General features: G+C 44.1%; 1 protein-coding gene across 2 annotated transcripts in view; it reads right to left on the bottom strand.

The window, feature by feature from the left end:
- Window positions 1-22,271, bottom strand: part of FRMPD3 (FERM and PDZ domain containing 3) — a 746,708-nt gene that overhangs the window by 326,065 nt on the left and 398,372 nt on the right. For both annotated transcript variants that reach the window (XM_088444300.1, XM_088444301.1), the window contains exon 8: window positions 4,482-4,601. In XM_088444300.1, the coding sequence (XP_088300426.1) occupies window positions 4,482-4,601 (120 nt within the window). The remainder of the gene's footprint in view (window positions 1-4,481; window positions 4,602-22,271) is intronic.

Genomic DNA, 22,271 nt, shown 5'->3' with positions numbered 1-22,271 from the left:
ATAAACAAGACAGAGTTTAGGAGTGGCGGTCCTTCCACTACTAGAACTGGCTGGAGTGAAGCTGCAGGTGAATGGTTACTAGATCAGATGTAAGGACAGGCTACACTAGCAGCCACATATGATGGTGGTCTCAGGTTCCTCTTGGGACTATGATGCAGCTAGGTCACCAGGCAGTGAGTGACTGAACATTGAACACAAGCTGCAGAGTAGGAGTGACCTGGACTGTGAAACTGCAGGATTTACAGACAAGGACTAGACAGGCAAGGTACAGACAAGGACCAGACAGGCAAGACAGTACCATTGACTGAAAAAACATACTACGTTCTCAGTGCGGCTTTGCAGGCCAGGGTGCAACAGGAACAAGGCAGAGCGGGCTTGAGGGCTGAGGTGTGACAGGAACAAGGCAGAGTGGTCTCGAGGGCTGAGGTGTGACAGGAACTAGGCGGAGCGGTCTTGAGGTCTGAGGTACGACTGGAAAAACATGATGCAGCCTTGTGACCCGAGGTGTGACAGGAACAACAGTGGCCTTGAAGGCCGAGGTGTGGAGGAACAAGAAAGAGTGGTCTTGAGAGCCAAGGTGTGACAGGAACAAGAGTGGCCTTGAGGGCTAACTGGAACAACACGATGCAGCCTTGAGAGCAGAGTTGTGACTGGAATGACACAGGGTGTCCTTGAGGGTCAAGGTATGACAGGAACAACCTGATGCGGCCTTGAGGGCCGAGGTGCCACAGGAGCAGAATGGAGTGTCTTTGAGGGCAGAGGTGTGACTGAAACAGGGAAGAGTGGCCTTGAGGGCTGAGGTGTCATTAACAGGATGGCAGACAGGTGAACTCAGGCATGGCAGGAACACAGGCTGGAGGCAGTGAGGTTGAGAACACTGCAGGCTTGAATCGACTGGAAATAGACTGATGCGGCTTGACTGAGCTGTGGTATGGAAATGCCACAGGCAGCATAGAGGTAGGCCATGGTTGCAGAAATCAAAACAGCAAGGGTGTGAGCCTAAATGGAACCACCATGCAGATGATACACAGGCAAATACAGGTCAGGCAGACAGACACTGGAAATAGGAACTGCAGAATGAGTTAAGACCAGCTAGAACACAGGCTTCTATGCACAGGACAAACATACTCTGGAAGTCAGACAATATCACAGGCACGAAGTGTAGGGCTGGCTGTAACTTCTCAGGAGCAGGTACCAATCAGAACAATCCCTGCCGAGAGCCTCCCTAATGACTAGATAGTATGCAGGTGGGCTCTGCACACACACAGACAGATAGGCAGGAATGCAGCAATGAGCTGCACACAGACAAGACAGAATTCCAGCTTTCTGTAACAGCTGGAACATAGATCAAGACATGATGCAGTGTCCCAGTTGCCACTACGGCTGGGACCTGCCACCAAGATGATCTGCCACCACAGTTTGTAACATCCACGCTGGGAACAAATTCCCTTCAGTGCCTCTGGCCTATGTAGAGGACAAGAAAGAAACTTATGAAAGATGTGTTTTTGGAGTGAATCAAGTATAAGGATCATGTATGGAATCTATGCTGTGGCATAAAGGTAGTTGCACTACTGTTAGGTTTGCAAGGTGGATTCACAAAGTACTGCTGTTGTCTGTGTTTATGGGACAGCAGAGACACTATAAATCACTATATTACAGAGAAGTGGCCAGAGAGAGAAAACTATGTTGCTGGAGAGAAAAACATTAAGTACATTCCACTGGTTGAGCCGCATAAATTTTTTTTACCTCTGCTTTACATTAAGTTGGGCCTAATGAAGAATTCCGTGAAGGTGCTGGATAAAGAAGGTCAGGCTTTCAGTTATTTGTAGAGATGTGCGCCGACCCTCGTGATTTGGTTTGGATCTGGATCTCCCCTGGCTTTGGATCTGAATATGATTTTAGATTTTTTTCCTTGGTGTTTTGTTTTCGTGTTTTGGTTTTGGATCTGGATTTTTTTCTTAAAAAAAAAAAAAAAAACAGCTAAAAATCACATAAAATGTGCCTTTTTTTGTTCCTACAGTATTAATAACCTCAATAACATTTATTTCCACTAGTTTCCAGTCCATTTTGGTTACCTCACAGCTCACAATATTGATTTTTTTTCATCTAGTTAAAGGGCCAAAAGGTTGTATCCAGCTTGCTGGCTCAAAACTGATTGATATAATTATTAATACAGTTGAGGACTGTGCAAAGATGATGGTTGGGATACCCTTGAGGATTAAAGGCATGGGCCTTCATAGAGGACAAGTAAGTTTATGGCCTTGCATTATCATGATGACTGCTGGCGGCAGCTACAACATGTGGTTCCTTGCCTTGCTCTCCTGTCATGTGATAGCCCTACATATTTTCTGCGGTCTTGAAGCAGTGTCACAAGCACCAATATTGTAGCCAAGGTGCGGTTACAAAATTCACACTTGTGCAGTCGTGCGCACACAAAAAAAAAATATACAAAAGACACTATTTTTTTTTTCGGATCCAGAACTTGGGCCCAGAGCACAGATTGGTGACGGCTGGAGTCGGGCAGCGCTAGGTTGCATTGCTGTATCTTGTGTGGCTAAGCCTAACACAAACACACACACACACAGAAAATAAATAGACAAAAGACACTATTTTTTTTTTGGCAGGGGGGGTTTCGGGTCCAGAACTTGGGTCCAGAGCACAGATTGATGACGACTGGAGTCAGGCAGCACTAGGTAGCATTGCCGACTTGCTAGATCTTGTGCGGCTAAAGCCTAACACGCAAAGACACACAGACAATTATTAGGAAAAAAGACAATTGATTTTTTTTTTATGCTCCAGAACTTGGGTCCAGAGCACAGATTGATGACGACTGGAGTCAGGCAGCACTAGGTAGCATTGCCGACTTGCTAGATCTTGTGCGGCTAAAGCCTAACACGCAAAGACACACAGACAATTATTAGGAAAAAAGACAATTGATTTTTTTTTTATGCTCCAGAACTTGGGCCCAGAGCACAGATTGATCACGAGTGGAGTCAGACAGCACTAGCTTGCAACTTGCATTGCTGGCTGGATATTGTGCAGTACTGCGGTTAAGCCTAACACGCACGCACGCACACACAGAAAAATATAAAAGACACTTTGATTGATTTTTTTTTTTTACTTTATTTTTAATTTTTTTTGAGTCCAGAACTCGGGCCCAGATGGACACAGCACCAGCCCAGATGTATCTACAGTTCTGCACCAGCCCAGGTGGACACATCAGACACAAAAAACACCAGCCCAGGACACAGCAGACAGCGCAGACAGCCAAGATGGATCAGCAACAGCCCAGATGGACACAGCAGACAGCACAGTGACAGCGGTCACAGGCACCAGCCCAGAATGGATCAGCAGTCACCAGCCCAGGACACAGCAGACAGCACCTCTCCCAGCCCTACACTACCCACCCTCCCTGTTCAGGCTCCACAGCCAGAGTGAAAAGGCATTTGTTGCGTGGTCCCTTATATACTACATTGATCATAAAGATGAAAGCTCGTGAACTGCGAGATTTCGTCTCTATAGTTTTGCCTCGATTTGAGAGATCTGAGTAAGGCGGGAACATCCGAGCCTGCTTGGATCCGACTCAGTTCTGCTAAATTCAGGTGGGTTCGGATCTCTGGAAACCGAACCCGCTCATCTCTAGTTATTTGAAGTAAAAGTTTCCAAAGTTAAGCAAAACCAAAACTAAAATAAAACATATTTTTTGGCCCAAATTAAGGAAACTGCTTATGAATATAAAACATTAAATGCTAAATTGACGGAAATGGAGTCTGCTGCTTGGTCTTCCTTCAAGGCTGCTGTGCGTGAACAGAAAAGAGGCCAACTACGTGTCCATCATGAATGACCTATTGGGCAAGTACAAGAATATGAGTTGTAGAAGGTCACTTAAAATAATTTTTTTATATCCCCATCTAGACTTTTTTCCTGACAACCTGGGTAGTGTAAATGATGAACAGGGGAAATGTTTTCACCAAGACATTCTGTCAATGGAGCATCACTACCAAGGATGCTGGGACCCTGCAATGATGGGAGACTACTGCTGGTTCTTTTTTGGAGACCAATGAGCGAGAGTACCAACGCCAAATATCAACATCCTATTTCCCTAAAGCAAAGTGACTTTACATTTTACTTTTATTAATAATTACATTATGGCTAATTTGGATTGTTGAGTTTCTGAAGTTTTATTTCTGCAGTTTCTGTAATTTTAATAGTATTTTATACATTAATTAAATAACAATAATTCAATAGAAATTTAAGTTTTCACTTATCTTATTTATTTTCCGATATAGCTATTACCACTTTTTTTATTGTGTGTATCAAATAAATGTGACGTGATAGAGAAAATTTGATTATTCCACTGAATTCTGCATCCCTAAATTAGACAAAAACACATTCACATGCCAGATGCAGGCAAATTTTAAAATGTTGTTGAATAGTGTTATATGCATTGCTTGTATGACTATTATGCCCTTTTTAGTTACCTGTATGTACAGATACTCAAATGCAGCAGGATCCGAATGCAGAATATCAGCTGGGTCTTTGGGAAAAAAACAGACTCGAAACAAACATCTCATACCTTGATAGTGAGTTCGATGCACAACCTAGGAAGAATAAAAACATAATTACAGTTGTATATAGCACAATATTGTGTATATACATATACTGGCCAACAACAAGAATCTGCAGGATCACAAACACATACATGATCATTCAAATACTGTGACTACACCTCAACTACTAAAATGTAATTTGTTTATGTGTTATTTACTTGGCCATCTAATTCATCTTTTTTTTCTCATTGCTAAACATGCCCGGAAACCACTTTGAATACAGTGAACAGTCACTTAAAATGTTGCTCTTGCAATATACTGCAGAGCTGTAACAAGACTTTTTGGTGCCCTGTGCCAGAGAGAGCAATGGTGCCCCCCCACTCATTTTTTAAATAGGGACATAAGAGGGGATATGTTTAGGAAGCTGGCGGCCACAATCCCGATCGCCGGCTTCCCGAATCCTCTATCCCGCCTAGGGTTAAATGACAGGCATCTAAAATCTAGATGCCTGTCATTTTCCCGACACCGGAAGACAGGCGCCCGGCATCCCGATCGAAGGGATGCTGGGCGCCGCGAGCGGACAGCCGCGCGCTGGGGGGGGAGGGTTAGGTTTAGGGCATCCAGGGGGGGAATTAGGGTTAGGCACCTTCCCGGGAGGGTTAGGGTTAAGCTAGGGGGAGGGAGGGTTAGGGTTAGGCACCCCCGGTGGGGACTTAGGTTTAGGCAGCAGGGAAGGGGGGGTTAGGGTTAGGCACTTAGAGAGGGGAGGTTAGGGTTAGGCACCCCTAAGGAGGGTTAGGGTTAGGGAGGTTGGTTAGGTTAGTTTATACTTACCTTAGGGACGATCGGAATTTCCAGCGCTGTCGGGCTTCCGCTGCCAGGCTCTGCTGTTTTGTCGGGTTGCCGCAGCCGGGAATCGAACTGCCGGTCATGCGGCAGCCGGGATCCCACACCGAATGCCATAAGAGAGTGCACCTGAAAAAGGGCCATGGCTTCATGGGAAGGGCCAGGGAAGAGATAGAGGCGGCCAGGAGATGCTGGGGATAAAAGAAGAGGAAGCCACTAGTGAGAATGATAATAAACAGGAAAATTGACAGACCCAAACAGCACCCCCTGTCCTGCAGTGCCCTGTGCCATGGCATAGGTCACACTACCCTAGTTACAGCCCTGATATACTGTACACAAGTGGACAGGTAAGAGACTAAAACTGCACTGCTAGTTCACTTGAATTATTTTCCCTCATATACATGTTTGTTCTTTATGCAAAAATGACTCTCCCATAATGCAGAGCAGGCTGGTCCGGGATGACGGAGGAGTGGACGACGGCGGGCACAGTAGCCGGAGCGGAGATATAGGTAAGTGGGTTTTTTTATGTGTGTCTTTGTCTGGTACTGCTGGGGGGGACGGGACTACTACTGGTGGCTCTATATAAGGGCACTGCATCGGGGGGACCACTACTGGGGGGCACTGCATAGGGGGGACTACTACTAGGGACACTATATAAGGGGCACTGCTGGAGTGGGACTACTACTGGGGACACTATATAATGGGCACTGCAGCGGGGGGACCACTACTGGGAGCACTGCATAGGGGGGACTACTACTGGGAGCACTATATAAGAGGCACTACTGGGGGAAATGCAAAGGGGGGACCACTACTGGGGGCACTGCATAGGGGGGACTATTACTGGGGGCACTATATAAGGGGCACTTCATCGGGGGCCACTACTGGAGGCACTGCATAGGGGGGACTATGGGGGTACTATATAAAAGGCACTAATGGGGGACACTGCTGGGGGCACTGCATAGGAGGGACTACTACTGGGGCACTATATAGGGGCTTACTACTGGGGGCACTGCACAACTATACTCACAGAACAGTGATGTGCGATATATGTGCACTACTAGGGGCACTGCATAGGGAGGACTTCTACTGGGGCACTACAAAAGGGGAGACTACTACTGGGGCACTGTATAAGGGGCACTGCATAGGGGGGACCACTATGAGGGGCACTGCATTGGGGGGACCACTACTGGGAGCACTGCATATGGGTACCACTACTAGTGGCACTGTATAAGGGGCATTACTGGGGGCACTGTATAAGTGGTATTACTTAGGGCACTGTATAAGGGGTGCTACTTGGGGCACTGTATAAGTGGCACTACTTGGAGCACGGCATAAAGGGCACTGTATAATAGTGCATTACTAGGGGGCACTGTATAAGGGTGCACTACTGGGGGCACTGTATAAGGGGCACTACTGGTGGCACTGTATAGGGACAATACTACAGGGGGCACTGCATAAGGGGCACTACTACTGGGGACATTGCATAAGGGGCACTATTACAGTGGGCATTGAAGAGGACTCAACCCCATCACCTCTCACATGGCAGTAAGACACCTTACACATGGAGCTATCTGCCACACAATTTCCGATGGCAGCCCATGATGCCACACCCCTTTTTCGGGTGAATGTCTTATGTCCCTATTTGAAAAATGGGGGAGCACCTATGTTCTTTCTGGCCCAGGGCACCAAAAAGTCTAGTTACGGCTCTGCTTCTTACTAGTCATAAACAGAAAAGGGCTAAAAGCACCTACCTGTACAAGGACTTTTTTTTTTAATTAAAATAGCTTTTTTTTTTTTTTTTTTACTAATACTGCTTTTATGACTATTTATTGTGGTTTATAAATAAATGCCATGCAATTCATTTCAACCTAATTATAGTGATATTTCTGTCTAACCTGCACATATTCCACTTTTCTTATACACTACCATTTCAGCACAGAAAGAGAACACAGCAGAGAAGGAAGACACCTCTAGAACTCAATGGATAGGTGAGTGTTGTTAAATACTGGGGGTATAATAGTAAGTTGGCAACAATATGCAATATAACGGGGGTTAGTACAAGTGCTTTGAGATATGATAGAAGATCTAAGATGTTTGCAGTGTCAGATGTCCTGCACATAAGCGTATATAAGCTAGATTAGATATTTAAGTGTAAGTCTTGGTGTGATCCACCTAATTATCTGTGGGATGGGTGTTCACTGAAAAGTTTAATGTCCACTGGGTACTTGGAAGGCTTAGTTAGCAATAACTTGAGGCAGTATGTTCTCATAAAGTCAGATGTCAGTATTTATACCGAATGATGTGCTTTAAACCGACTTTTTCCTTTTATCCACTGGTATGTTTCAGCCTAGTCGACTCTCCACCTCAGACGTCACCCATATGAGAAAAGAAAAAGAGAACCGCAGCATCAGGTGCAGGCAAGCACTGGTGCTGTATAGTATAGTGGGCATATGTACAGACTTACCCAGATCTTGCCGCTTGTCCGCTGGTCCGGCTAGACCATATATTATACACTATTTACATGGATATTAAGGAAAAAAATTTGCTTTAATTGCCTGTCCACACACCTTGGTGGTTCTTGTGATACAGGAAAAATTGATCTAGAATGACAAATAACAAACGTACAAACATTCACCGATATGGTGTACAAGATAAAGGGTTGGGAATGAGCCACTGGTATGTCCCCAACGCGTTTCGTCCCCTGTAGGGACTTTTTCAAGGGTAGGTGATCTGGTGGGCACAATTACCGGCTTTATATACCTTCATTAAGCCTCCGTGTTGTCTAATCTATCTTATATATGCTTATGTGCAGGACATCTGACACTGACACTGCAAACATCTTAGATCTTCTATCATATCTCAAAGCGCTCGCACTAACCCCCGTTATATTTAGACTTTTATGAGGTTGGGATACCTCCTCTGTGTGTAGCAGCTAGAGATAGATTTAAATTCCTATAGCGCGGACCTATTATAAAGCCTATTGAACTTATATATCCTATAGGTTGGCAGCTTAAGGAAATACATTTGGATACGTATGGGCCTTTTAGATTCCAGAGGATCCAAAATAGATAGGGCCAACACAATATTCTCGGAACTAGATAGTCAGATACCACTAGACGCATCAAATGACATGTTTTGCCAAACATTTATAAAACTAGAAAAACTACTAGAAAAAGAAACAAAATTATGGTGGGACAAATAGACCTTACAATGGTACATTTCACAAGACATTATACCTAAATGATTAAAAATTAAGAAAAGACCCACTCTTAACAAGGACAATGTGGATTTTATAAAAAATTGGGACAAATTGTTACTTGACTGCTCCATAAGATTGATGGAACTGATCATTACAGAAAGGGAATCTGAGCTGGATAATTTAAAAAGGGAGATTGAAAAGTTAGATACTAGCTTGGAACCACATAAATCAGACAAGGAATATCAAACCCTAGAACAGCTAATTAGACAAAAACTAGACAGAGAGGAGGAGCTAATAATCAATACGAAAAAGTCCAAAGTATTTAGGGACAGATTTGGGACCACAAGTACACATAAATATAAGTCAAAGGACTCACAAAAAATAAAAAAACAAACCAAGAAACAAAAAAGGAAAGTGCTATTTGATACAGGTCATAAAGATAAAATAAGTACAATTAACAAAAAATTATTGAAGAATACCACATGGCTAGATTGTAAATCTGATAGGTATGAGACTTCAGGTACTCCTATATATACAAAAAATTTAACCTGACCTACCAGAAGTTCATGACCCTCCTACACGCAAAACCAACAGTGCATAGTGAAATAATAGATCTCCTAAATTTGAGCACTTATAGTGAGGAAGATACGAATAATTTTTCCATTCATTCCATAAAGTATTTAAGTCCAAACAAGGAACATTACACCAACGTTGTAAGACAGTCATTCGAAAGAGGGTGAAGGGATTCATTAGCCCCTAAAGATACAATTCCAGAAGGGAATACCTTAACCACACTACCAAATATAAATACTTCAGAGTCACTAATAAGTGCTGTACAGGAGGACCTCACATCAGCAAAAAAATGGGGGGGACAGTTTTTTAGATTTAGGAACCCAAATACCACATTTAAAGAATCTGACCCAATTATCACAAAAGAGGAAGCTAAACATGGTAGAAGAGGCTGTAGGGGAGGGCAAAAAAAGCAAAAAAGATCAAGATCCAACACAGATGCCAAACACCCAATAGGAATTTTTAATTTGTGCAACAAAGTATTAACACCAACTCAAACTTCAGTCCTTAGTAAAGGACTAAAATTTGCCCCAAGTAACAAGATTGGCAAATTTTCAACATACATGGACATAGGGAATTTCACTAGGAAACTCAGCCTGAAAAAATATTTTCTAGATAAACAAGGCAGTCTGATTAACAACATGAACAGTGATAAATACAAACACACAACACTGAAACCCCAGTCAAAGTTCAATCCAAGTCATCTTAAGGGCCATTACATTCACACCTTTGAGAAGGCAGTTATGAATGACATAGATAGAATCAATACAGAATCAAGATGTACCACATGCAACTTAACTAAGGTTGAAATCAAAGCGCTTAATGAACTTAAAAATGACACTGGAATAATTATCAAGCCGGCTGACAAGGGGGGAAGGGGATTGTCATGCTAAACCAAGAGGACTATCGTAAAGAGGCCATGAGAATTCTAGGGGACACTGACACCTATACCAAACTAAAAGGGGACCCCACCAAACATTATCATGAGGATCTAACCTTACTTTTAAAGGAAGGTTTGAGGACAGGGATCCTAAAAAAACAAGAATATGACTTCCTTAAATACCCCCCACCCCATTATCACGGTGTTCTATTATCTTCCGAAATTACATAAGGACCCTGTAAATCCACCAGGAAGGCCTATTACATCTGGGATTAATTCCCTAACTGCACCATTGTCCCAATACATAGATCAATTCCGGCAGATTTATGTTAAAAAACAAAGATCACATTTGAGGGACATGACCCAGGCACTTAATATACTACAAGACATGATCTGGAATGAGGAATTCTGGTTAGCTACAAGCGACATTACGTCACTGTATATGGTCATTAACCACACTCAGGGCCTGGAAAGTACCAGGAACTTCCTGGAAAGAGATACAGAATTAGATCAGCAACAATTGACATTCATCCTGTAAGGTATAGAGTTCATCCTCAACCATAACTATATGTGGTTTGGGATGAATTCTACCTGCAGTGGTGTGGGACAGCCATGGGAACCAAGTTTTCCCCAAGCTAATCAAACTTCTTCATGAGTCATTGGGAGGACAATAACATCTGGTCCTCCAGCAAGCTTGGGGTGAACTTGGTTCTATGGAGGCGGTACATAGATGATGTACTATTTATCTGGCAAGGCAGCAAGACATTGCTAGACAATTTCCTGACATATATTAATGCGAACGACCGTAATCTGGTTTTCACCACCAAGTATAGCAAGGAACAAGTCCAATTTTTGGATCTGGACATTTTCATCCAGGACAATAAGATACACACAAGAATGCACCACAAGCAGGTGGATGTCAATAGTTATATCAGGGCTGATAGCAACCACCACCCCAATTGGATAAATAGTATCCCCATGAGCCAATTTACTCGAGTAAGCAGGAATTGTTCCAACATGACAGATTTTGTGAGACAAGGTAATAATTTGAAAGATCAATTTAAAGAGAAACACTATGACATGGATCGTGTTGAGGAGGCTTATAAGAGATCATTAACAAACCCTAGAGCACCACTTTTAGAATATAAGGACAAGAAATCACAGGAAGATCATAATAAGGTTTTATTTTATAACCAATTACACGGGGTCTGCATATAAAGTGAAAAACATTTAAAAAAAACATTGGGGATTACTCCACATGGATGAGAAATTACACTCCCTACTACCTACTCAACCGGATGTAGTTTTTCGAAAGGCACCAGACATTGGTAGAAAACTAGTGACCAATCATATTAAACCCCAAAAAACTATTTTGAGACAGCAAACCCTGGATGGCCATAGTGTGAATGTAGGCTTTTACCATTGCGGCCGATGTCGGGCCTGCAAACAATTAAGTTACAGAAGCACTGCAACCACAGCAGAAGTGATATTGGTCAGAACTAGTAGGAAGTACAAAATCAAGGACACCATCACCTGCGACAGTCATCACATTATATATATACTAAGATGCCCCTGTCAACTGCAGCATATTGGGAGGACGACACGTAGCCTTAAAACTAGAATCAATGAACACATTACTAATATTAAAAAAGGATTTGCAGGACACAGCATCTCAGACCACTTTAGGACGGTACATGCTTGCAATCCGAGGGTCTCAGATATACTGGACTAGAAAGAGTCGAACCCAATTGGAGAGGTGGGGATCATGTGACTAGAATCGACCGAGTAGAAAGTCTGTGGATAGTCAAAATGAAAACCCTCCAACCGGAAGGTCTGAATATAGACCCTTAGGAACCATTTAATGGGTAAAGGAGAATAATTCCATCTCAATTGGAACTGTACTAGGAATCCATCACATATGTTAAACCAAAATCATTATTTATTAGAACATTAATCTCAAAAGGAGTTTCTGCAAAAATAATATTATACATCTTGAAATTAGGAAGAAGAGATGAAGGAATTAGATCAAAATAGGTTAATATCGGTACATTAACTACTAATTTTGAATATCACCTAGTACCATTAATCACCATGATACATGGTCTCAGAACCAACAATAGGGAATTTTTAAGATGCTGGCCACTAGCCTTTTTAAGCAAAATTAAAAGGCATCTGACATCCTTGTAATTCAATATCTTGCAGCTCATCACAAATCAGATGCATCCTATGTAATTATAAATAAAACATATTAAGGAGCAATTAAACAAAACAAATGTGATTATTAATAGGAAGGGTTACCATGACGACATATACATGCATCACCATAGCGCATGTACAAACACAGGCTCGCTATTGAGAGAAAACAATGGGGAAAGGATTAGACAAGATGACATTGAAGAAAGCTATATTGTTCTTCTAAGTAGAAGTATTAATTGCAGTATATAGAAAAGCTCATAATTATGTACTAAATACCCCTATAACTGTTAAATATATGGTAATGGGAACCAGCCAATAGGCTATTATACATGGGACCATTAGAAATGATAGTGGGAATTCTCAAACCCATATAATGCCTGGAATAAGTAAGAACACGGCTCTACAGTGCATACTAACACATAAAAAATCCTACCCAAAATGGCCGCCCACAGCATGGAGACAGAAAAATACATGCTACTTCATTAGAGCGTATTAAACATGCGCAGTTAACCATACAGCGTATTAAACATGCGCAGTTAACCTATCAGAAGTCCGGGCACACTCTAGTGATAGGACCGGCGCGGCAGTGGAAGCGCAAACCCGGAAGTAACGAAATCATCAAAACACAGAGGCTTCATGAAGGTATATAAAGCCGGTAATTGTGCCCGCCAGTTCACCTACCCTTGAAAAAGTCCCTATAGGGAACGAAACGCATTGGAGACATACCAGTGACTCATTCCCAATCCTTTTACTTGTACACCATATCGGTGAATGTTTGTACATTTGTTATTTGCCATACTATATCAATTTTACCTGTATCACAAGAACCACCAAGGTGTGTGGACAGGCAATTAAAGCAATTTTTATTCCTTAATATCCATGTAAATAGTGTATACTATATGGTCTAGCCGGACTTATACCCACCCCTCATACCCACATACATTGATTCGTGGAGCAAGGACTGCAGGTGGACCAGCAGACAAATGGCAAGATCTGGGTAAGTCTGTACATATACCCACTACACTATACAGCACCAGTGCTTGCCTGCACCTGATGCTGCGGTTCGCTTTTTTCTTTTCTCATATGGGTGACGTCTGAGGTGGAGAGTCGACTAGGCTGAAACATACCAGTGGATAAAAGGAAAATGTCGGTTTAAAGCACATCATTCGGTATAAATACTGACATCTGACTTTATGAGAACATACTGCCTCAAGTTATTGCTAACTAAGCCTTCCAAGTACCCAGTGGACATCAGACTTTTCAGTGAACACCCATCCCACAGATAATTAGGTGGATCACACCAAGACTTACATTTAAATATCTAATCTAGCTTATATATGCTTATGTGCAGGACATCTGACACTGACACTGCAAACATCTTAGATCTTCTATCATATCTCAAAGCGCTCGCACTAACCCCCGTTATATTTAGACTTTTATGAGGTTGGGATACCTCCTCTGTGTGTAGCAGCTAGAGATAGATTTAAATTCCTATAGCGCGGACCTATTATAAAGCCTATTGAACACTATGCAATAATATATATAACCATTATTCATAGTTGCCTACCCTCCCGATTACTGCATGAGACTCCCGGGTTGCTGTACAGTCTCCCGCTACCCTGCAAAGTTAAATAATTCCCCCGGATTCCCCAGTACCACCTCAGGAATCTGGACTGTGCATGTGCAAGTCCGGATGGGACGGGGGCGGCGGCAGGCGTGGAATAACAGAAAGCTGGGAGTGGAAGAGGGGAGAGTGTCCCAGCTATACAGTAGTGACACAAGCTAGTATGCACCGTGATTGTAAGGAGGAGGTGTGTCCCCGCAAGTGACAGCTCCTCCCCCAGGTGCCAGAGCGGGGCCAGCTACTGAGTACTTGTGTTTCATTCTCGGTGCACTAAGTCCTGATGCACCTGATACTGTTGCTGCTCGCCTCCCGACCCACGCTAGCCGGCAGCCCCACATGCACCTCCACCTCCAACACAGAACTGGAGCCGGACAGACCCCACAGGCTGCTGCACTCCCTCCTGTAGCGCTACCAGGGCAGAGAGACAAAGAGAGAGAGGTGACTGGTGCAGGGCGACTGTGGTACATGTGTGAGAGTGACTTGACAAATATATATGTGGGAATGTGGCTGGGGCAGGAGCATATATGTGTGTGGGGTAAGTGAATGGGGAAGGGCTATGGTTAATGTGTGTGAGCAGGAGGTGGCTGGGACAGGCCTGGGGTATATGTGGGTGAGCAGAAGGTGGCTGAGGCAGGGTCAATATATTTGTGAGGGAGGTGGATGGGGCAAGGCTGGAGTATATGTGTGAGAGGAAGGTGAATGGGGAAAGGCTGGGGTATTTATTTGAGAATGAGGTGGGTGAAGCAGGAGCATATATGTGTGAGAGGTAGGTGGCTGGGGTATATATGTTAGAGGGAGGTGGCTGGGAGGTGGGACACATACTTTGATCCAGGCCAAGCAGGTGGAGCAGCATGTCAGGCAGCAGCTGTCCGGACTGGTGGAGCTGCTGGCTCGGTGCGGAGAGGACGGGCTGTCGAGGCCCTGCACATTGAACTGGACCAGCTAGCAAGCAGCTCCATGGGCAGGCTTTGACTCAGATGTTACAGAGAACAGCTCTGGTATGGAGAGTGACAGCAAGGAGGCAGCTTGGAGCTGTGAGAAGTAGTGCCCGGTGTCAGGGTGAGTGTCTGTGGTTCTACCTGCTTGAGCTCTATAGACTGGCACTGCCTTTTGTGTGTATAGGCTTTAATTGTCTCCTGTGTGCATAGGCTGGCACTGCCCTCTGTGTGCCCAAACATTCAATGTTATAAAAATATTATGTCAGAGGACTTATTTTGGTTGAGTCAATCAGTGTCACATACTGGGGCTGATTCTGACTCGTACACAATGTCAATAATCGTATAAATTAGCGATTTTTTGTGGCTGAACATGCCATCCATACACAAATGCTGCACTTAGTACTTTTCACCTTCCGCTGCAGAACACACCCCTGAGTGTCAATAGATACACCCATAGGTGGATCTAGATATGCCCTTTGGGTGGAGCATGACACACCTCCTCAACGCAGGGGCGTATCTACAATGGGTGCAGGGTGTGCGGGGAACACGGGCCCCCGGGTCCAGGGGGGCCCCGCACCGCACACCCTGCACCCATAATATTACTTAGCTTTCTGGAGTCCCACATCGGCGCAGGGGTCCAGCGCTGTAAAACGACTGGAAAATGGCCACGGCGGCCATTTTCCTGTCGTTTGCGCATGCGCAGTACAGGGAAAATGGCCCCCGCGGCCATTTTCCCGGTGCCCTGTGCATACACTATAGACTCTGGGCACACTCTAGTGCCCAGAGTCTATAACTCCAGCGCTGACCGCCGGGCAGAGAGGAGGGGGCCCGTGTCGAAGACTGCACACAGGCCCCCTCCTCTCTAGAAACACCCCTGCCTCAACGGATCGCCATGCGGGGCTATGTACTCCTGGTTGTAGTCTCCCTGAAACTAGTTTTGAAAAGTAGGCAAGTATGCCGTTATTGCTCTATAGTCATAGAGCCCATAGTATCAAAATGTATAATCCCCGTGGGATCTCCTGACACACACTGCTGTAAATAGTTATGACAGAGGGAAGTAAATTGTGTGAAAACATTTTTTTTTTGCTTTTGCATCCTCTTTGGATTTATTTTCCATATACCGTAAGTCTGAGGGCATAAAGTTAGCAGTTAATATTTTTCTGTGGTGTTTGCTAAGGTTATTGTGTGGAAAACCTTGAGGTGGCAGTGTAGGGTGCCTATATATCTGAAACTAAGGGACTTATTAATTTTGCATAAAGTACAGTTTGTCAAAATGGCTGTTTCCACATGATTGAAGCACCTGTTTAATATAAGTTCTATATAACAAAGGCTTAACTCAACAGATCTAAAATATATCTACTATGTTCAGCCAATTATCACAGTTGCCATAATTCTATAAGGGGACCTCGGTATACACCAATTTATCAAGTCCCAAAAAGCAAGCTTTAGATGGTGTTATCCACTGTAGAATATAGGGTAAAGTATTATTGGAGATATAAGTACTGTTCTAACATGACTGTAATTTTAAATTAGTATGTTAATTAGTTATTACTGAAAATAGTAGTTATTAATTAATGTGGAAAAACTGAATTTCTTAATAAATGAGACCCTAAAGCTGGCCACAGACATAGCGATGTGCTCAAGATGAGCCGATGTGTACGATTTCCCTTGAACCTCTCCCCGGCAGCTCAGCACACAATCTCCACATGATCTGCACACAATTTGGTGTCCAATCTTCAAACGATCTCTCCTTCCTCCAGACTTTCACAGTGCATCGGGTCCTAGATTGTCAGATCTGCCCTACTGCACGGCAGATCTGAAGATGCGAAGTGCGACCAGCGGGGACACGTATCACATCGTGATCGTGAGTGGGGACTCACGATTTACTCTCAGTTTGGCCATATTTTACACGATCTGTCATTCCAATGTGTCGGAATCGACCAGATCGGGTAAAATATCGCTATGTGTGTGGCCAGCATGTCTCGCCACAAATAACGTGCTGATGAAATAGAGACAGCACAATTGGAGGCAGCTCTGTCTGAAAACAGATATTTATTGAATCCCTCAGAGCATTACCCTATAACCTTTGTCACCCATGGCCGGTGCAAGGTTTTAAGGTGCCCTAGGCAAAGGTTCACTATGTCGCCCCTGCTTCCCCCAAACTTTCCGCCCAGCCCATCACATTCAAATGTACTCCAGCTCCCTAATAGTACAGACTGCAGTAAAAACTGTGTGTACAGGCTCAAAAAACGCAAATTGTAGACAAATGGCAAAGATAGAGAGAGAGAGAGAGAGGGGCCTATTCATCAACACTAAAATAAAGTTTTTAAGGACATTTTCCTTAATTAACATTATTTTAGTATTCATGTAGAGACTTAACATAGGAGTTATCACTGATATCTCCTTGCTAAGTCCCCCTGTGTTAATTTCCACACTCCCCATACATTAGTATGGGGATATGGAAATTATGGTATTCACCAAATTCCGGAAATTATGTATTTTCGGAATTTGATGGTGTTACTATTCGCCACTGTGAGGTGGCGTATAGTAGGTAACACTTACCTGCTTTCAGCTGGGCATGTCCCACGGCGTCTTCCTCCATCGCTCTGGACTCTCCTCTGGCTCCGTCTGCTATGCTGTCATGTGTTCTCCCCAGCAGAGCACAATAAAGTTTAGAAAAAAAATATATATATTTTTTTTTATTCTAAACAATACTGTGCTTTGCTGGGGAGAACACATGACAGCATAGCAGACGTAGCCTGAGGCTGCTGTGCGGGCAGGAAAGTTGGGGACGGGGGGGCAGTGAGCGGAGGAGGGAGGGGGGCACACAAAATTACCGCAGGTGTAGGCAGTGCTGCGCGTGCGCTGGCTTTACGAATGTAACAGCGCATGCGCATAACGGATTACAGATGCGGTAAGTTAGTGTAGACAGGGATAACTATCTATTTCCTGTAGAACTGTCATCGCAAAGATGACAGCTTTTCGGAATAGATAGTTATGGAGAGGAGGAATGATGAATTCCTCCGCTAATTAGGTAGAACTCCATGCAAGATCTAAACCTAATTACCTCCAGAGAGTTTTATAGGTATGATAAATAGGCCCCAGAGAGAGAAAGATCAGACAGACAGACAGACATGACAGAGATAGATATATATGATAGATAGATAGATAGATAGATAGATAGATAGATAGATAGATAGATAGATAAGACAGACAGATATAGATAGATAGATGGATAGATAGATAGATAGATAGATAAGACAGACAGATATAGATAGATAGATGGATAGATAGATAGATAGATAGATAGATAGATAGATAGATAGATAGATAGATAGATAGATAGATAGATAGACAGATAGATAGACAGATAAGACAGACAGGCCGAGATAGATAGATAGATATGACAGACAGACAGAGATAGATAGATAGATAGATAGATAGATAGATAGATAGATAGATAGCCCCCATCAGGAGCAGAGAAGGAGTGTCATAGATGTGTTAGCAAAGATAGCAAATAAATGTAAATTACAAGTGTCAGTTAACAGGTTACATTAGGCACATGGCACTTACCACCAGTGTGTTAGTATGAAGCTGCAGCTCTCACCCCAGCACAGGCCAGCTCCTCGTCTCAGTCTGTTACTTCTAGGGGGCGGAGCTACTCTGTGCCTGGCTGGGAGTGAGGGAAGGGTCGAGGAAACAGCAGGGGATGGGAACATAGTTGCCAAGTCCGCTTATAACAAGCGGAATTGGGCTTCTTTTTTTCGAGAGTTGCTTGGTTTTTTTCATGGTTGCTTGTTGCTTGTTTTTGGGCTTCTTTTTTAAAGGTAGCTTGTTTTTGGGCTTGTTTTTTGTGTGCATTGTCGAGGCGCCCCTGGAGGTAAGTGTGTGTGTGTTTTTTTACACCTGTAGTGACTGAGGGAGGCTGTGTCTGGGGAATAGAGGGCTGTAGCCAGTGGACAGGGTGAAGTTGGAGGGGGCAGGCAAGAGGGAGAGGTAAAATAGATGATGGAAATGAGGCAGGTACATAGGGGGCGAGTTAAAATTACTGAGGCTGTTATAGTGAGGGGATAATAGAATTAGACAGGTGACAGGAATGAAGGAGGTAATAAAGGAAAGGTGGGTGCACACTAGATGATATGTCACCCAATCCTGCTGGTGTAGAGGGAGAAAAGCAATATAGGCAGATAAGGCTGTGCATACATTAAACTATTTAGGTTAGTGAAAGGGGGAATAAAGGAAGTTAGGCATTTAGAGAATGAGAACAAAGAGACACCCCCGTAAATTGGCCTTTTTTATTGGGCTTTTTATGATTTATTTGGGCTTGTTTTGGGCTTGTTCTTTATTTATTGGTTGCTTATTTTACATTTCAGAGTTGGCAACACTGGATAGGAGCTGTGCTGTCCGATGTCAGGGCTGGCTGTGTGAAGAGTGATAGTACAGCCTAAGCCTATATGACAACTAGCCAAGAGAGCAGGGGAGAGCACAGAGCAGTGACTGCACCCTGCTTACACCCGTGTTTCCGGCAGATTGATGCAGATGAAGGATGTCTCGATCAGACATCCTTTATATTAAAGGGAAACTGATTCAACAGCGCTCTCTAGTGGCCGACGCCAATAGGTAGCTGCCTAAATCTAACGGTAGCGCCAGCCCTGTTGTCACCATAGAGCTTCCTGTACAACTGACCCCACTCCCCAGTGTCCATACAGTATGTTCATTTTGTGGTATTACACCCAACCCCACTATGCCCATACATCTTAATTATAACAGTATCCACCACAACCCCAGTGGACTGATTGTAAGTTGGGAGCAAAACAAAACAAAAAAAGGTAACTTTGAATCTGGAACAAACTAGGGGTGTGCACGGGCCAGGACTGGATTAAGGCTTGTGGGGGCCCTGGGGTGACTAAGTTGTGGGGGCCCGCACCAAGCCACAAGGAGCCTCGGCAGGCTCACACCAAATTTATGTGGGTAGGGGCAAACAGAGGATTGTCTGGGGGGGGTTCTAATATGGGATGCTTTCGGCATCCCGGCAGTCGGGATGCCGACACATTACCGACGCCGGTCAGAATCCCAGTGCCTGCATCCCAATCGCCGGGATGCCGAAAGCAGCGGCAGGGTTGGGGGGAGGGTTAGGTTTAGGGTGCGTGGAGGGGGAGGTTAGTGTCTCGTGTTAAACATACACACACATATATATGTAGCAATATAGTATATATATTACATACATACTAACACACATATACAGTGTACACACATAAACACATACACCATATACACACACACTAACACATATATACAAATGAACACATACATACACATATACTAACACATTCACAGTATGCACACAATAACACATATAGTATATACACACAAAAACATGCATACACATATATACACAATAAACTAGCACACATACTTAAATTTTTATGCTGCAGCTGCAGGTTGAAAATGGGGGACGGACAGCTCACATTAGGCCCCACCCCCTCACATCGTACTACCACGATTCACGGGTAATATGGGGATGGAGCTTGTTGTTTTGGCTCCGCCCCCACTTTGCTGAGAATTTTCTGTCAGGGGGTTTCTAAGTACTCAGCATCCCCCCTGCCTGCGCTTGTTGTGGGGGCCACTCTATGTGTGGGGGCCCCGGGACAACCGCCCCTGTTGCCCCCCCTTAATCCGGCCACCCTGGCACCGGCCACTTTTTCGTGTTTTGGTTTTGGATCTGGATCTTTCTTCGTGTTTTGGATCTGGATTGGTTTTGCCAAAACCAGCCTTCTGTGTTTTGGGTTCTGGGTTTTGGATCGTTATTTTTTTGGAATAAAGCATAAAAACTGCTAGAATCACAAAATTTGTGGGTTTTCTGTTCCTATGCTATTATGAACCTCAATAACATAAATTTCCACTAATTTCTAGTCTATTCTGAAAGCCTCACAATATTATTTTTAGGCCAAAAGATTGCACCGAGGTAGCTGGATGAGTATGCTAAGTGACACAAGTGGGCGGCACAAACACATGGCCCATCTAGGAGTGACACTGCAGTGGCAGACAGGATGGCAGTTTAAAAAAGTAGGCCACAAACAGTACATAATGCAAAGAAAAAAAAGAGGTGCAAGATGGAATTGTTCTTGGGCCCTCCCTCCCATCCTTATGTTGTATACTATAAACAGGACATGCACACTTTAACAAACCAATAATTTCAGCGCCAGGGTCTGCCACACGACTGTGGCTGAAATTATTGGTTCATTTGGGCCCCCACAAAACAAGATGGCAATTAATCTGTCCCTGCACAAACTGGCTCTACAGAGGCAAGATGTCATCCTCATCCACCGATTCCTCACCCTCTTCAGTGTTGTGTACATCCTCATCCTCACAGAGAATTAATTTGTCTCTGCTGGAATCCACCACCACAGGTCCCTCTGTACTTTCTGGAGGCTGGTCTCCCTGGAATAACTGATAATTCATTTTGATGAACATTATCTTCTCCACATTTTGTGGAAGCAACCTCCTACGCCTTTTGCTGACAAAGTTCCCGGCTGCACTAAACAGTCTTTCAGAGTACACACTGGAGGGGGGGCAACTTAGGTAAAATAGAGCCAGTTTGTACAGGGGCCTCCAAATTGCCTCTTTTTCCTGCCAGTACAGGTACAGACTGTCTGACATGCCAACTTGGATGCTGTCACCGATGTAATCCTCCACCATTTTGTCAATGGTGACAGTATCATATGCAGTGACAGTAGACATGTCAGAAATTATTGGCAGGTCCTTCAGTCCAGACCAGATGTCCAAACTTGTTCCTGTCTGCCCTGCATCACCACCAGTGGGTTGCTTAGGATACCTAAGTTGTTTCCTGGCAGCCCCAGTTGCGGGAGAAAATGAAGAAGGAGCTGTTCACGTGTCACGTTCCGCTTCAGCTGACAGTGTTTTCACCAGCAGGTCTTTGCACCTCTGCAGGCTTGTGTCGGCCGGAAAGAGAGACACCACATAGACTTTAAAGCTAGGATCGAGCACGGTGGCCAAAATGTAGTGGTCTCATTTCAACAGATTGACCACCCTCGAATCCTGGCAAAGCAAAAGAAGGGTTTCATCCACAAGTCCCACATACCGAGCGGAATCGTTCCATCTTAGCTCCTCCTTCACTTTCTCCAGCTGCTTCTGCAAAAGCCTGCTGAGGGGAATGACCTGACTCAAGCTGGCAGTGTCTGAACTGACTTCATGTGTAGCAAGTTTGAAGGGCTGGAGAACCTTGCACAACATGAAAATCATTCTCCAATGCACTTGAGTCAGGTGCATACCCCCTCCTTTGCCTATGTCATAGGTGGATGTATAGGCTTGAATGGCCTTTTGCTGCTCCTCCTTCCTCTGAAGCATATAGAGGGTTGAGTTCCACTGTGTCACAACCTCTTGCTTCAGGTGATGGCAGGGCAGGTTCAAGAGTGTTTGCTGGTGCTCCAATCTTCGGCACGCAGTC

This window comes from Taudactylus pleione, unplaced genomic scaffold (genome assembly GCF_031769625.1).
Source record: "Taudactylus pleione unplaced genomic scaffold, aTauple2 ptg000352l, whole genome shotgun sequence".
Taxonomy (NCBI): domain Eukaryota; kingdom Metazoa; phylum Chordata; class Amphibia; order Anura; family Myobatrachidae; genus Taudactylus; species Taudactylus pleione.
This window is presented reverse-complemented; position numbering and strand designations above follow the sequence as displayed.